The sequence below is a fragment of the Osmerus eperlanus genome, chromosome 28, assembly GCF_963692335.1.
Source record: "Osmerus eperlanus chromosome 28, fOsmEpe2.1, whole genome shotgun sequence".
NCBI classification, from domain to species: Eukaryota; Metazoa; Chordata; class Actinopteri; order Osmeriformes; family Osmeridae; genus Osmerus; species Osmerus eperlanus.
In genome coordinates this window covers 4,716,434-4,730,969 of record NC_085045.1, presented here as the reverse complement: position 1 = coordinate 4,730,969, position 14,536 = coordinate 4,716,434, and the positions used below count along the sequence as shown (strand labels likewise).

At 43.4% G+C, this 14,536-nt stretch overlaps 2 protein-coding genes and 1 long non-coding RNA gene across 6 annotated transcripts; 1 reads left to right on the top strand and 2 right to left on the bottom strand.

The window, feature by feature from the left end:
* Positions 1-112: 112 nt before the first annotated feature.
* Positions 113-3,814, bottom strand: LOC134015110 (uncharacterized). Of its 2 annotated transcripts, XM_062454451.1 has the most exons (12): positions 3,736-3,814; positions 3,526-3,580; positions 2,867-3,399; positions 2,729-2,782; positions 2,371-2,616; positions 2,237-2,281; positions 2,059-2,112; positions 1,522-1,767; positions 1,388-1,432; positions 1,210-1,263; positions 916-982; positions 113-818 (listed from the first exon to the last, which is right to left on the bottom strand). In XM_062454451.1, exons 2-12 carry the CDS (start codon positions 3,567-3,569, stop codon positions 773-775), a joined length of 1,434 nt encoding a protein of 477 aa, XP_062310435.1. In that variant the 5' UTR covers positions 3,570-3,580; positions 3,736-3,814; the 3' UTR covers positions 113-772. The 2 variants fall into 2 exon arrangements, with proteins under 2 accessions (XP_062310435.1, XP_062310434.1); XM_062454450.1 differs by having other exon boundaries at positions 3,526-3,756.
* Positions 3,815-4,357: 543 nt separating this feature from the next.
* Positions 4,358-7,153, top strand: LOC134014934 (uncharacterized). Of its 2 annotated transcripts, XR_009929044.1 has the most exons (4): positions 4,366-4,417; positions 4,771-5,005; positions 5,547-5,919; positions 6,953-7,153. It is a non-coding gene; the product is annotated as an uncharacterized LOC134014934 (long non-coding RNA). The 2 variants fall into 2 exon arrangements; XR_009929043.1 differs by having other exon boundaries at positions 4,358-5,005; positions 6,953-7,151.
* On the bottom strand, positions 5,626-14,479 carry unc45b (unc-45 myosin chaperone B). 2 transcript variants are annotated; one of them, XM_062454117.1, is made up of 20 exons: positions 14,326-14,479; positions 13,438-13,599; positions 13,231-13,267; positions 12,955-13,130; positions 12,745-12,834; positions 12,413-12,580; positions 11,925-12,090; positions 11,640-11,810; positions 10,750-10,921; positions 10,255-10,555; positions 9,993-10,087; positions 9,428-9,569; positions 9,181-9,321; positions 8,729-8,856; positions 8,363-8,429; positions 8,069-8,182; positions 7,732-7,847; positions 7,309-7,426; positions 7,005-7,160; positions 5,626-5,898 (listed from the first exon to the last, which is right to left on the bottom strand). In XM_062454117.1, the coding sequence occupies exons 2-20, from the start codon at positions 13,597-13,599 to the stop codon at positions 5,626-5,628; spliced, it is 2,793 nt and encodes a 930-aa protein (XP_062310101.1). In that variant the 5' UTR covers positions 14,326-14,479. The 2 variants fall into 2 exon arrangements, with proteins under 2 accessions (XP_062310101.1, XP_062310102.1); XM_062454118.1 differs by lacking the exon at positions 14,326-14,479 and adding an exon at positions 14,006-14,101.
* Positions 14,480-14,536: the final 57 nt, after the last annotated feature.

Sequence of the window (14,536 nt, the reverse complement as noted above, 5' to 3'; positions counted from 1 at the left end):
CAATACTACATATCTATTTTAAGATGCACATCTACAAAGTTTTTTTTTTTTCAAAAAAGGTAAAAAAGGTTCTAAAACATTTTCCAGCTATTTCTTAACACTCTTTAAAATATTATGCAAGCACTTTCTTAAAAACCATTTGCCAATGCACATTCTTTCTAATAAAACACATGCGTATGTTTAGAGGTCAAAACTCCTCTTAAAAACACCAAACTTAAAATTGCAAAACCTTTATATATGTATGCAAGCATCTACAACTTTTTAATGCACAACTTGGATATACGTATGCACAAAGTCAAACACATTTGCCAAAATGCACACTTTTCATTATTAAGCATTATTCTTTTTTTTTTTTTTAATTGTTTCTCCAAAGTCCATCAAAACGAATGCTCCTTCAGGGGCGTTCGACAATAAGTATTAGCAATCTTCAGATTGGAGAAAGCATCTAACAAACACCTCGTCATAAAAAGACCAGTATTGATTATAAGGTTATAGCTGATCTACCGATTGTGATTAACATACACATAGGAAATCCCCTTTCTTCTACTGCTATATGTGTGTATGTTGCATAAAAAATTAGAATTTGAATAAGAAACTCTCTTCCAAGTATTTTCTTTTCATGGATGAGTCCAAAGATGAGGTGACATGAGACATTCAGTGTCCCAGGTTCTCCTGCGGGAGAGGGTATTTGCTGTTCTTCCCATCCTCATCATAACATGATATATATCCACCAATGGGGGGGGGGGGGGGGGGGTAATCTTACGAGACCTGATCAATATGGTTCTTCCTTATTTTGAGCCTTCCCTTTCGGGTTTCGTCTGCAACAACAGATATATCATATATAAGTCTTAACGAAAAATGCAAATATCATACTCATGCATGTTTGAAAACACTAAACATTGAAAAAACACACACCTCTTCACAAACCAGTAAATCGCAGCACCAAGGATTGCAACACCAAGGACACCTACAACTGTGGGGACTAAACAAAACACATGTTGGAAAACTGTAAATAAGAAGCTTGATAAGAAGCTAAAATAAGAAGCAAAATAACATTATGGGAAAGAAAGCTAATAAAGACCGCTCTGTTGAACAAGAGCACAGATGCAGTCAGGACTTCAGAACTAAAAGTGCCCACAATTGTATTTTAAAAACAAAACTGTATAATGCAAACAGCTGAGCTAGAGGGCACAAGTGAATCTTACTTACCCCAAACCTTGGTGTTCTTGTCAGGTGGTGGAGTGGTTGTAGCATGACTGCGAGCTGTGTGGTGAGAGAAAGCAGGTCATTTTAATCAAGACTGATTTCAATACATTAATATTTATTTAGGTGCAATGGAAATCGGTGCAATTTATAGGTATTAATGTATGATTACACAAGTACTTACAAATCTGATCTTGAACGTCTTGCAAATTCCCGAATCGTGGACACACTAAATAAGGAAAATTCCCTCATGAACACATTATAAAGTAATACACTGCATATACTGCATGAGAACCTTTTTCAAAATCCAAACAGTACCTGTCACTTCACAGTCAACGCGATGCCCACATCCTTCCATGTCGATCTTTTTGCACACTTCATCAAAACGAACGATGACCCGCCCATCATCCCTGCAAGGCACACAAGGCTCCAGGTCTTTGCACGTTGGCATGTCTTTCTTCCAGAGCTGAATGTCCTTTGTGCCATTGATCCAATATATGGCAGTCAGAGCAGGGCAGCTGGGGTCATTGTAGACAGCACACATTCGCACATTCAACATGGTCTCTGCAGAAATCAGAATGCAAAAATACTTTGAAATACAAGCACGAAAGGAAAAAAACTGTGGTGACTAAACAAAACACATGTTGGAAAATTGTAAATAAGAAGCTTGATAAGAAGCTAAAATAAGAAGCAAAATAACATTATGGGAAAGAAAGCTAATAAAGACCGCTCTGTTGAACAAGAGCACAGATGCAGTCAGGACTTCAGAACTAAAAGTGCCCACAATTGTATTTTAAAAACAAAACTGTATAATGCAAACAGCTGAGCTAGAGGGCACAAGTGAATCTTACTTACCCCAAACCTTGGTGTTCTTGTCAGGTGGTGGAGTGGTTGTAGCATGACTGCGAGCTGTGTGGTGAGAGAAAGCAGGTCATTTTAATCAAGACTGATTTCAATACATTAATATTTATTTAGGTGCAATGGAAATCGGTGCAATTTATAGGTATTAATGTATGATTACACAAGTACTTACAAATCTGATCTTGAACGTCTTGCAAATTCCCGAATCGTGGACACACTAAATAAGGAAAATTCCCTCATGAACACATTATAAAGTAATACACTGCATATACTGCATGAGAACCTTTTTCAAAATCCAAACAGTACCTGTCACTTCATAGTCAATGCGATGCCCACATCCTTCCATGTCGATCATTTTGCACACTTCATCAAAACGAACGATGACCCGCCCATCATCCCTGCAAGGCACACAAGGCTCCAGGTCTTTGCACGTTGGCATGTCTTTCTTCCAGAGCTGAATGTCCTTTGTGCCATTGATCCAATATATGGCAGTCAGAGCAGGGCAGCTGGGGTCATTGTAGACAGCACACATTCGCACATTCAACATGGTCTCTGCAGAAATCAGAATGCAAAAAGACTTTGAAATACAAGCACAAAAGGAGAAAACATGTTTTCAATCATTTCAAGGTTGATTCTGGCCACAACCAAAAAAAAAGATACTTACCATCCATGACTGGCTTACACTCAGTTATCGGCATGCAGATGGCGAACACAAACACTGCAAAGAAACAAAATATTTCAAAGGGAAATCCACATATAAAATATAGATATGCCACTTGTAACTATGGAATCCATAACTCACATAACAAGGCCACTTTTTCAAGAATTTTTTGCAGTGTTTCCATGTTGATGTTCCAACAGCAGACTCCCGAGTTCATCACGGCTCCATGCTGGGCCTCAGCCTGTCGTCTGGGTCTCCTTCTGCGCTTTCTCTTGGGCAAAGCCTTCTTCTTCTTCTCCTCCTGGGAAACCTCTTCATCCTTTCCTTTCTCCTCAACACTCTTAGCGCTGTCCTGTTCCCCCTTTGTAGACCCTGCCACCTCAGCACCACCATCCTCCATCTTTCTTCTCCCTGTACTTTTAAGCTGACTGACTACCTCTTCTGCTGTCCCCTCTTCCCTTTCTGGATTCCCATTCTCCTCCTCCTCCCCTATAGACAGGCCTCTGCCTTCTCCATCCTTGGCACTCCTATCCTCAACTTCCATTCCCAAAGTACTTTCTTCCACTGCATTTCCACAAATCTTATCTCCCACTTGCTCTGCCATCTTGTAACTATAAACTACAGGGCTTACATCCCTGGTCACATGGCTGTCTTTAGATGACCCCTGAGCAATGCTGTCAAAGACAGAGACAGAAAAGGAAGCATTGTAAACTGCATTGTCTGCTAAAATGACTAAATGTAAACGATGATTAATATGGTTTTTGGACGTTTTAAGTAGACAAAATGACGTATAGTCCTACCTGCCCTGACTGTTCCTCTCCTCGTCCTCCACAGGAAGTGCCATCGTTAAAATATCTATATGAAGAATCCAGGAAAACTGTTTTTTTTAAACACAATGTTTGAGTGTCCTCTGGGCACAATGAAGATCTTTCAAATGTTAGTTGGTAAAGTTTTAATAATTCGTTTCCTCGTTTTAGTTAAATCGTGCGCACGTTTAACACAGTACTTACCAGATTTCCAAGAACAGGTACAATGCAGTTGGCAAAACTTCTTCTGTCATTTTATGCGCAGGGCACTCCCTCCTGATAGGGCGGGGTATATAATGGGTTCCCGGCATATGCATCGCTTATGGTGTGACATAGGGTGTGTTCGAATACCCTTAACCCTCGTGCTGCCTTCGGGTCACATGACCCAAAGGTTCATAACGAACCATCGTTGTGTTTACCCAATTTTACCCAATACAAAAACAAATTAAAATAATTTTCTTTTAACCTTTGCAATGTGGGGGGTCTGAGACAGCCCAACGGTTAAAAGAAAATGCTTCACTTTGTCTTTGTATGCGGTAAATCTGTCGCAATACGACGGTGGGTCACAATGACTGATGGGTCAGAATGACCCGAAGATAACACAAGGGTTAAAATGCTCCCTTCCTTCCTTCCTTCCTCCCTATTAAGAGAGCAAGGACTGTTCGAAATGTCTTAAACCTTCCCTTCCGCTTTAGTAAGATACCTTGAAATACGTCACATAACGGTCATTTTTCAAGAGAGCATCTGAGTTGTCTTGCTGTCTTAATGGCGGCAGGTATTACCCATAACTCTGTGCGCCAGAACCCAAGCCAGAGAAAAAATAATAATAAGATGGCGGAACAAGTCAGTCAGGAGGTCCAAACTGGGATCAAAAGTATTCATAAGTGTAAGTTTCTTTGCTTTTTTTGCTTTTTTTTTTTTTTAAGTTACCGAGAAATAATGGGTGTACTATGTAATTATGCCATGATTGATTAACAAAAAAATCGTCTGAATTAGTTAGCAAGGTATCCGTTAGCCAGGTCGCTATCGCTATCGGTAGCTGAAGATTGTTAACAGGCTTGCTAACGTTAGCTCTGGTATTTATCTGTATTTAATGCAAGATAGTTAAGAAAGTGAACGGTTGTTTATGATGTGAAATTGTAAATGTGCATTGTAACTGCACATTTAGAGTTCAGTCTTCCTGCTGCCTCCGCCTCCCCGGCCTCCACCCTTGGTTCTGTTTTCTGTTTCCTGTTTCAGGGGGAATGCGTCTCTGCTCGGAGGTCGAGACGGTGTCTCGTTGGATGCGGCAGGGAGCCGATGCGAGCAGAACCACAATGCCAAATCAAATGTACAATCGTGTTTTGTATAGTGGGAAATAAAGGATTCGTAAAGTCATACTGAGTCCTCCTGCCTGAACCGCTATTCCGGGAGCGACGCACACAACAGAATACAATTATGAAAAGAGTTCAAAAACTACGCTTTCTTTCTAATGGTAGGTTGGATTCTTGTTTTGAGCAATGCTGGGTAAATCACGCTCTCTGGGAGGTTCAGGATAATATTTATTAAATCATGTTGCATTGCATGTCAAGTTATTGTCATGCAATGTAATTATAAAGATTTAAGTAAATTATTATGAGTTTAATGTTCCACCTCATCCCACCTCATCATTTTTGCACCATCATGTCCTTTTAGGGAAGTGTACATTTCATAGAATTAAGCTCTACAAAGGCATTTGTTTTGCAAAGTAATTATTATCATCAACCAGCTGTAGGCTTAAGCCTAAAACCACAGTACGAACCAATTTAATAATATAAATGATTACAGATTAAGTATAACACTATAAAAAGCAATTTGTTTTGCAAAATAGTTAGTATCCCTAAATTATACACCAATAAGCTGTACAAGCTTAAAACCACACTATAAACCAGGGGCGTCATTAGACCCTTTTTACTGGGGCACGTGCCCCAGTATAAATCTGCTGTGCCCCAGTAAAATCAAAAGTTTGAGTTTTAACAATTTACTTTATTTTTCAGTGCATTCATTAAGATTGGGGGAGACGACGACAATAAGTTACAGTCTGTGATATCAAAAAGGAGGTACAAGAGCAGTGCTCTAAGAGGGGCTGGAGAAGGGCTTGATGAGACCCAGCTCCATGGCCTTGACCAGGCAGGTGCGTGCTATATCGATCACAGGCTGCCTCTTGGGGTTGTCCTCCTGCTTGCCAATCACTGTGAGGATCTCCAGCATCTCACACTCGATCAGCTTCTTGGCCAGCTCGTTGTCGTCCGAGTTGAGCATGTTGAACACGGTCACCAGGCCCCTGTGCTGGATCTCTGGGTTGTCGTGGAGACACAACCTTTGTAGGACCTCTAGCCACTGAGTGGTCTGTGGAGAGAAGCAGTCAAGGTCAGTCATATGCTACATTCACACATTCAACATGTGTTTTTGAGTGGATCTCAACATAGAGACACATATGTCGCTACAGGATATTTGTTTGCGAACTGAGCTAAGGGGCTGTGAGGACTAGCTTCTCTGAGCAGATAGAAGTCATGGAATGCAAGACTGATTTTTCAGAGTACAGAAAAACGTTTGAAACCAAAGAAGAACTAAGGGGGAAATCAAGGATTTCCTGTGTGCTCATGTTAACCACAATCAGCGAATCAGATCAGAACATTATTTTAGTATTTGTTCACATAGTCTATCCTATTACTCATTCTCAGATTACCTCAGATGTGTTCCTATTTTGTGTACTGATGAGTCATGCATCTCCCTGAGTGTATAATGTTATCATTGCCTGAGTATGTAGTGGAAATTTGTAATACATTAAGTAATACATAAGTCTAGGGACGGGAAGTCTGGGTGACCTGGGAGAGTTCTTGTCACCTGGGGAGGAAGAGACAGCTGGGAACTGATCAAGCTGCTCTGACACTTCCTGTTGCATGGGTGGTGTTAATTAAATACTTGTTTTAAGATGCCCACACAAAGGACAGTTGACCATTTGACTGATCAACTTCTGTGGCTTTAGTATCTACTGATTTGGGGAGAGATGCCACATCAAAGAACTGTGGGACAAATGGAATGGAGATGTATTGTTTCAAACTGTCACTGAGTTGAGTTAGCCAATCACAGAGTTTGTTACATTGATGGATAGACCTTATAGAATGCCATTTGATCTAAAGTTTATATAAGGTAGCGTTTATGATTGTTCTTCATCACTCTTGCGAACGATCTGTGGCTAGCACCTCCTTTGTTAGACTGATCACAAAGTACTTTGTTAAATCTTATGCTAATGTACAAGCTAAATAAATTGAATTGAAACCGCCATCTCTTGACTGTTCAAATCTACACAGTGCCACTAGAATTCTTCCTTAACAGTGTATCTGTTATCTTTTATGAAGTGATCTTAGTTTTTCTAAACGGAGAGAACTTTCTTCCACAGACCCAGCTTCCTATTGTCCCTGTATCAGGGAGAGAAGGAGTCGAGTACATACCACCAGGGTCATCTTAGTGCACAGCTTCTTCTGGGAGGCAGTGAGCATGGCCAGAGCCCCTGCAGCCGCTCTCTGCAGCTTGTCATCCTCCTCACTGCACAGCAGCACCAGGAGCTTCAGCTTATCGTTTCCATCCTGCAGGTACCGCTCCTGAACCTGCGGCAACACACACACACACACACACACACACACACCATTAAGCCAATGTTATAATGAGCTAAAGTGTGTACTTCCCAACCAGGGACCACGTGCCTTCGGCAAGCTTCCTTTTGACTCTGTACAGAATGTTGTGGCAAGCTCTCACCTCTTTGCATGTCACCAGGTTACACATGCACTCCGTGGCAGCCACTCTGATCTGATAATGATCTTCAAACATGTAGTTCTCAATCTCAGGCAGAGCCTTCTCCTTTAGAATCTTCACTCTGAGGGTGTGAGGAAAGAGTTAATACTGCCAAGTAAATGTGTAATGCTAATGTGTAAAATTGACCATGTGCTAACTTTGCATAGCTTTAGATAACTGGATCAGTGTTTACAGTGTTGCCATGAGGCAAATACATTTGATCAACATCAAATTGTCTGTGAAGCTATACTGTTACACTATTCAGACAGAATCAGAATTCGGTTTATTCGCCATGTATGTTATACAAACACGGAATTTACTGTGGCAGGGAGGTGCAAAACACTATTCAGACAGGGTGGTGTAGCCCAATAAACTAACAGCACAAACCTCAGCTTGTCACTGTAACCAGCCAGGTTGGTTAGACTCCTCAGAGCCTCATAGTTTTCCAGCCCATCTTTGTCGGTTCCTAAAAGGTTTATAAGAGGACGGATGACTTCATAGACCTGTCAAAGAGAGGGGGGAGGGGGAGTGAGGGTGAGAGAAGAGAAAAGAAAATCAACAAATCACGAGTCATTTCTCAGCAGCTTCCCATACAGCTAGCAGTTTAGCGTACAAGAAGAGGTGTGTGTTTGTGAGTGTGTGTGTGTGTAAGTGTGTCTGTGTGTGTGTCTGTGTGTGTGTGTCTGTAGGTTTATTATTAAGATTTGTTCTAGAAAGTTCCTACCCTCTCTCCAGGGAATGCCATCTCTGGGTTGGTAACAGCTGCAATCTTGGCCAGCGCGTGGCTGGCCCTCACCTTTCCTAATTCTGTACCCTCCAGAGCCAATGGGATCAGGGCCTGAGGGTCACACAGCAACGGATCAGACAGTGAGGTAACAAAAGACACACACAGATACAGACTGGATGCACACGTCGTGTGCACACGTCGTGTACACACAAATACACACACATAGACACAAATGCAACATGACGTAATATATACACATGCTGTATGATGTCATTCCTAATCCTGTCGCACCTTGCCACCTCCTTGAGCCACAATGGTCCCACGATCCCTAGGGTCTGCTGCTAAAGACAGGAACACCCTGATGGAACACAGATAGCGCGCTGTCAGGTGGACGGTACGTAATGTGAACCCTGGGGAAGCTGTGTCTCAAAGGTCACATGACACATTACATTTAGTCACTCTTATCCAGAGCGACTTACAGTAAGTACAGGGACATTCCCCCCGAGGCAAGCAGGGTGAAGTGCCTTGCCCAAGGACACAACGTCATTTTGCACAGCCGGGAATCGAACCGGTAACCTTCAGATCACTAGCCCGAATCCCTAACTGCTCAGCCACCTGACTACCTGACTACCTACACACAGAGTACCCCGGACTCACCGGGCCAGCATTTCCTTGGTCTGGTCCGTCAGGATACAGTTATCTGCTTTGACCATGACGGTGAGAGCGGAGGTGACTCCGGCCTTCAGCATCCTCTTCACTCTCTTCTCGATGAAGTCCTTCTTGTCCTGAGGACAAACCACAACAGACAGTCGTACTGCAGTTCCGCTCTCACTGTTACGTCCCTTTGTCCTGTGAACGTGAGGCTCTTGTCGGGCTGTGCTGAGACTAGTAGCTGTTCTTACATTTACATTTAGTCATTTAGCAGACGCTCTTATCCAGAGCGACTTACAGTAAGTACAGGGACATTCCCCCGAGGCAAGTAGGGTGAAGTGCCTTGCCCAAGGACACAACGTCAGTTGGCATGACCGGGAATCGAACTGGCAACCTTCGGATTACTAGCCCGATTCCCTCACCGCTCAGCCACCTGACTCCCCTGTTCTTCTGCCTACCTTGGGGTGCTGCTCAGGCACATGCTGCTTGGAGAACTGGGCCAGCTGAACCAGCTCTGGAAGGATGTCCTTCTTGTCATAGCTGTTGGTACAGTTCACTAGCGTGCAAGCTACAGAATACAGGATGGTCTTATCTTTAGACTGTTGAAACAGGAAGAAGGGGGATAAAAGACACTGTTTACTCCCAAGCACCAAGGGCCTCTGAAGTTGCCCAGTTGTTCATCTGGGTTCCTCCACTCTCTTTTACCTTGGCTAGTTCAAACATAGCTTTCATGGCAGCCTCATCGTCAACAAAGTCGTCTTTCACGTCAGCGTCGCTGGTCAGATAGGCCAGGCCTTCTATAGCCCACTTCCTGGTCCTCACATCTATGAGGGGGTTACACAGCCACCTAAAACACAAGACGTGATAAGAAGACGTTAATACGCACAAAGCTTACAGTAACACAGGAAATGTGGTCCTCACTTCCTTTTCTGACACTTACTGGCGGTCACCTGATTTTTGGAGGAAAAAAAAGTTTCCTTTGTATAGCAGTCTAACTAATACTGTATGTATTAGTTTACACAGACTGCATTAAACTGATAAGTTACAGACCATAATTGTTTCTAGATTATTATGGTTGACAAAGTTAATATTGTTGGTTCAGATTTTCTAACTGTCTATCTAACTATTTATCTAACTGTCTAATTTTCTAGATTATTGTGGTTGACAAAGTTAATATTGTCAACCACAATAATCTAGAAAATTAGACAGTTAGATAGTCCCTGTAAAGTGGTCTGCTTGGCTGATGACAAACTACGTATGGGTCACTCACTTCCTGCATTGCTTAGCAAGTTTTTCTGTGGATCCCTCTGCAAACTGCCGCATGCTGTAATCATCTCCTCCGGCGGATCCCAGTTTACACAAGCCCTGAGAGAAAGGTCAGACATGTTCAACCACTTATCCCCAAATGAGCTCTTACTTGCAGCTTCTTTTCAATGTAGAGGCTCTGTTATCGTACGGCCATTGTGGAAGGGCGATTGCAAAACGTGGGCTAAAAAAACACATGGGCTCCCTCGAACGTCAGACCAACTCACAACCAGGGCACGGATCTTGATCTTTTCATTCTTGGTCTTCTTGTAGATGTCTTTGAGCAGCGTCACCCCGTTGGTAATGATGAAGGAGGCTTTGCTCATTTTGGTGGAGGAGTGGATGAGGGCCTCCACAGCCACCATCTGGTCCACCTCGCGCTCGGAGCCGCAGAGAGCCACCATCATCTCCATGATGCCCTGCCGGCCCACCAGGATGTTGCCCACCTCGAAGGGGCCCTGCAGCAGGCCGGAGAGGGCGTTGATGGCATGGATGTTCTTGTCCATGTCCTTGGGGTCAAACTTGCTCCTGTGAAGAGGAGCGCACAGGGAATAAGAGTGAAGTGAGAGAGAGAGAGAGAGAGAGAGAGAGAGAGAGAGAGAGAAGGGTATTAGTAGCTTCATATATAACTTCATAAAAGATAACCCCAGAGAAAATAAGATGTTGGCACCGGGACAGTTGACACACAGGCCCAGTGCCAACAGATCTACCATGTGACTCACTTGATGTACTCGTCACAGATGTCCCTGTAGTTGTCTCTCTCGGGGTCACAGCGCAGGTCGTCGTACAGCTTGTTGAGGAGCACGCTGGCTATCAGCTGGGTGTTGTCTGTCATCGGCAGCTGGTCTGGAAGGTCCGGGATCTGGCCACACACCTTTAGGATCTTCTTCAGACCTGAGGCACACACACACACACACACATCTTCAAGTTCCCATTTCTATTGTGTTTTGTACACACTGCTGTGACGCCCACCTGTGCCCCTTCAGGCTTCGCCCTGCCAGTGCACGGGCAGGGGCAGAACCTGAGCGCTTTATTGTCTGCACCTATTGTCTACACCATCTTCGAGAAGATGGTGTCAATTGCATTGAGAGACCAGCTAATTAATTCCATGCTTCTAGTTTCGGAGAGTGATGATGAGAGAGTATCTTGAGACAGACAAGACAGAGCCAAGCAGGGAAGGTCAGGGAGGGGAGGAGAGAAAAATGCGACCGCCTTCGTCGAGAGCCAAAGACACTAGCTCGTAGGCACTATCTTGAGGTTCTCCCGCACACATGCGCTTTGACTTCTTTTTCAATCTGTTCCCCATTCTATTTCTTTAGCTCTCACTTTCTCATTAATTTATCTACTGATGCATCCATTCACCCACTCATGCACGACTTTGAACATTCCTCTTTCGTACCCCTATTTGTTTATTGGTATTGGTACAAATAAACTATTATTATTATCTTGTGTCTTGTCCCTCATTATGTGACGGTACCCTAAACGAGTTTACCGTTACACTGCACAGACACTGTATCATTTGTCTGTTTAGGTGATAAACATCTGACAAAATGAAGCAGGTTAACCCAGTTACACCCAGTATTAGCCTGGTCAGTAAAGGAACAATGCTCACCATGGTCAATAGTGAAAAGGGTTTTAGAGTGGTCGGTATCTTTCTTGTCCTTGCGAGGAACATTCTTGCAGAGGAGGTTTAGGGCTTGGTCTCTGCCATGTCCAGACACCTTCCTACCAGCCACCATTTCCAGCAAGGCCAGCAAGATGGTCTTCAGGTCCTTACTAGCATCTAAAGAAAAGCAGACATAGCAGGGTAGAGTGTGAGGGCTACAATACCAGGAAATACTTCTAGTGGTTAGCTAGCTGGTAGTTGGCTGCCAAACGGTTTATGTCTCAGCCTTACCAAGCACCAGTGCCTCCTCTTTTCCATAAATCCTTTTATCTCCACCAGTGAGGGAGTCATTGATACACTGGAACAAGTCACACGTTGCCAATGCAAGGTCTTCATTGTCAACAGCCATAACGCTGCACATTTTGTCAATTCCCACCATGTGAATGATGGCCATGGCCTGTAGAGGAGCACAAACGCGTCCCAGAGTTACAGGATGTGGAGACATACATCATATATGGTAACACGTGGGTATAGGATGAAGGAATGCACTAATGGATGCATCATGCCATGAATGGGTGATATAGGTTAGCGTCGCCCATCAAATGCCATTCATATTCTTATTTTTATATAAATTTGATATTTTGAATAGTTTTATTTTTTAGATTTGTTTAGTTCTTAGGATTAGTTAGACTACTATACTTTTCTACTCTTGATAACTTCTCTGATTGCTTGGTGTTTGGCTCCCCCTGCTGGAAGTTTGGGAAGGTTGGGTTCCTCACCCGTGCTTTGTGCCCCGTACACATCCCAGCCAGGGTACGTATGGAAGCCAGGACCATCTCTGGCTTGCCTGTCTCCATCATATTCATTAGCAACGGCACTCCGTTGTTCTGGAAGATTCTCTCAGCGCCTGCATCCTCCCTGGCCAGAACTATCAAGTTGTTGGCAGCCTAGACGGAAATAAAAGAATGTTCATACCAAGGATTCCGGCATCAGGATTGAACTAGGAGATGTTAAGATCCCACTGAAGAAATGACAGTTTCTTACATTTTTTTTACATTTCTTATTGATGAGGCCAACCGAAGATATTTCTCTCCTCTGATGTCATACAAACCTTTTCCAATTTATCCTTCTCCATTTCCTCATCAAGGAGAATGTCAAACATGTTCTGTACTCGTGAGTCTGTGGAGAAGCTTGTCTTGAGCTGTGGAGACAAGGACACACAGTCTCAGTGCATCTTACTGGATCTAGTTACTTTTACTTTTTCTACTGTAGTAACTAATATAATAGTATTATTATTAAACTGTGATGTGAAACAGCAGACCTTTGCTTGGATCTCAGCTCCCAGCCTACGCAGGGTCTCCAGGAAGGTCTTGTTCTTGGGCTCGATGGTGGCACACCTCTGTACGTCCTTGAAGGCCATGTCCAGCTTCCCCAGCTTCTCCAGTGCCTGACAGCGCCGGTACAGGGCCTTGATGTCGGCTGCATCAACGTCAATGGCTGTTGGAGAGGCCAGGGGAACATGTGTATCTGGGTTATGGCGAATCATGAGCCTCCTGCTGTTATAGTGCATGTACATGTTGTGTTTGTTGAATGGTACCTTTGGATGCATCAGTGGCCGCATTTGTGTAGTTTTCCTATGAAACAAAGAAGGGTGTTATACAAAAAAAGTCACAGAGGCCTTTATAGTAGTCAATGACGACTCCCAATGAAATTACAGTGGGTAGTGAAGGCGTCTGTGTGTTGTTACTAGGTGGGTCGCATGTCTGAATGTTTAAGCTCCGTCAAAGAGCTGAGGAGTTTATACCTTTTTCAGGTAGCAGGCTGATCGGTTTCTGTAGATGACAGCCAACACCTTCTCATCCTTGCAAGACTTGACGGCTTTAGTGTAGCAGTCAATGGCCTGGTCAAACTCTCCCGCTAGGAAGTGCTTGTTACCATCATCTTTCAACTGGATTGGGTCTTCCATCTGAGTAAACAGAGGTAGTTCTAAGAATCAAACTGTAGTCTATATGACGTGAGTGTACTGTTCTTCTTTCAAAGAATGGTATTAATCTTGCATCGCTTTAATTCGTCATTCAGTTTTTCAAAACTCGAACTTTTCATAACTTCCTACGTCTTATTAGATGTCCTGTATTGTAGTCTATCCCATCCGATTCACATACAAGTGCCATGTGACAGATAAGACAGTTTAGAACGTATCAACTTGGTTTGCTTACAAAAAGATTAAACTGATCAATTGCAAAAATCAATTCATAACACAGACTGATACATTTGCCAAACCAAGTTTACACTCATAAAGAGGATTCAATACATTCGCACATGAAAAAAACATACAAACAGCAAATGTATATAAAGAAATAACAATCACTTACTGAAACTGTGACTTAACTTTATGCTCTTACCGTTCTCACTATTCAGACACCCAATGAACTGAGTCTCCTTCAGCAAATGGCCAGCACATGTTATCTACTCCAACTTTAAATGGCAGCCCCTCATGCCTTATTTGGGCATCATTCAGTACCCCAGAGGGGGGCACTTGCCCACTGCCCACTATCTGCTCCACTATCTCTGCTGATAGACGACCACCGTCCACCCTGGCAGACATGTGTTCCTAGCTGTTACTCGGCAGAACCTTCTCAGCAGCCCTGCACGTCATTCAGAAACCCCCTCAGTTTGAAGTGCCCTGAAATACCTCTGTGTCTGTGTGCGGTGCGTCCTCTTCTTCACCTTGTGTGTTTGTGTCCTTCGCTTCGCTCGGGTTGTGGAGTCTGGAGCTTCGTAGCCTGGTGCTTCTGCTTCAGAAAAAAATTGGTGTTTGTCATAGGGAACCCCCTCCAACACTACAATTTATATTTAGACAGTATCTCTCTGAGGTGGGATGGGATCAAGAGGGGTCCATTTTG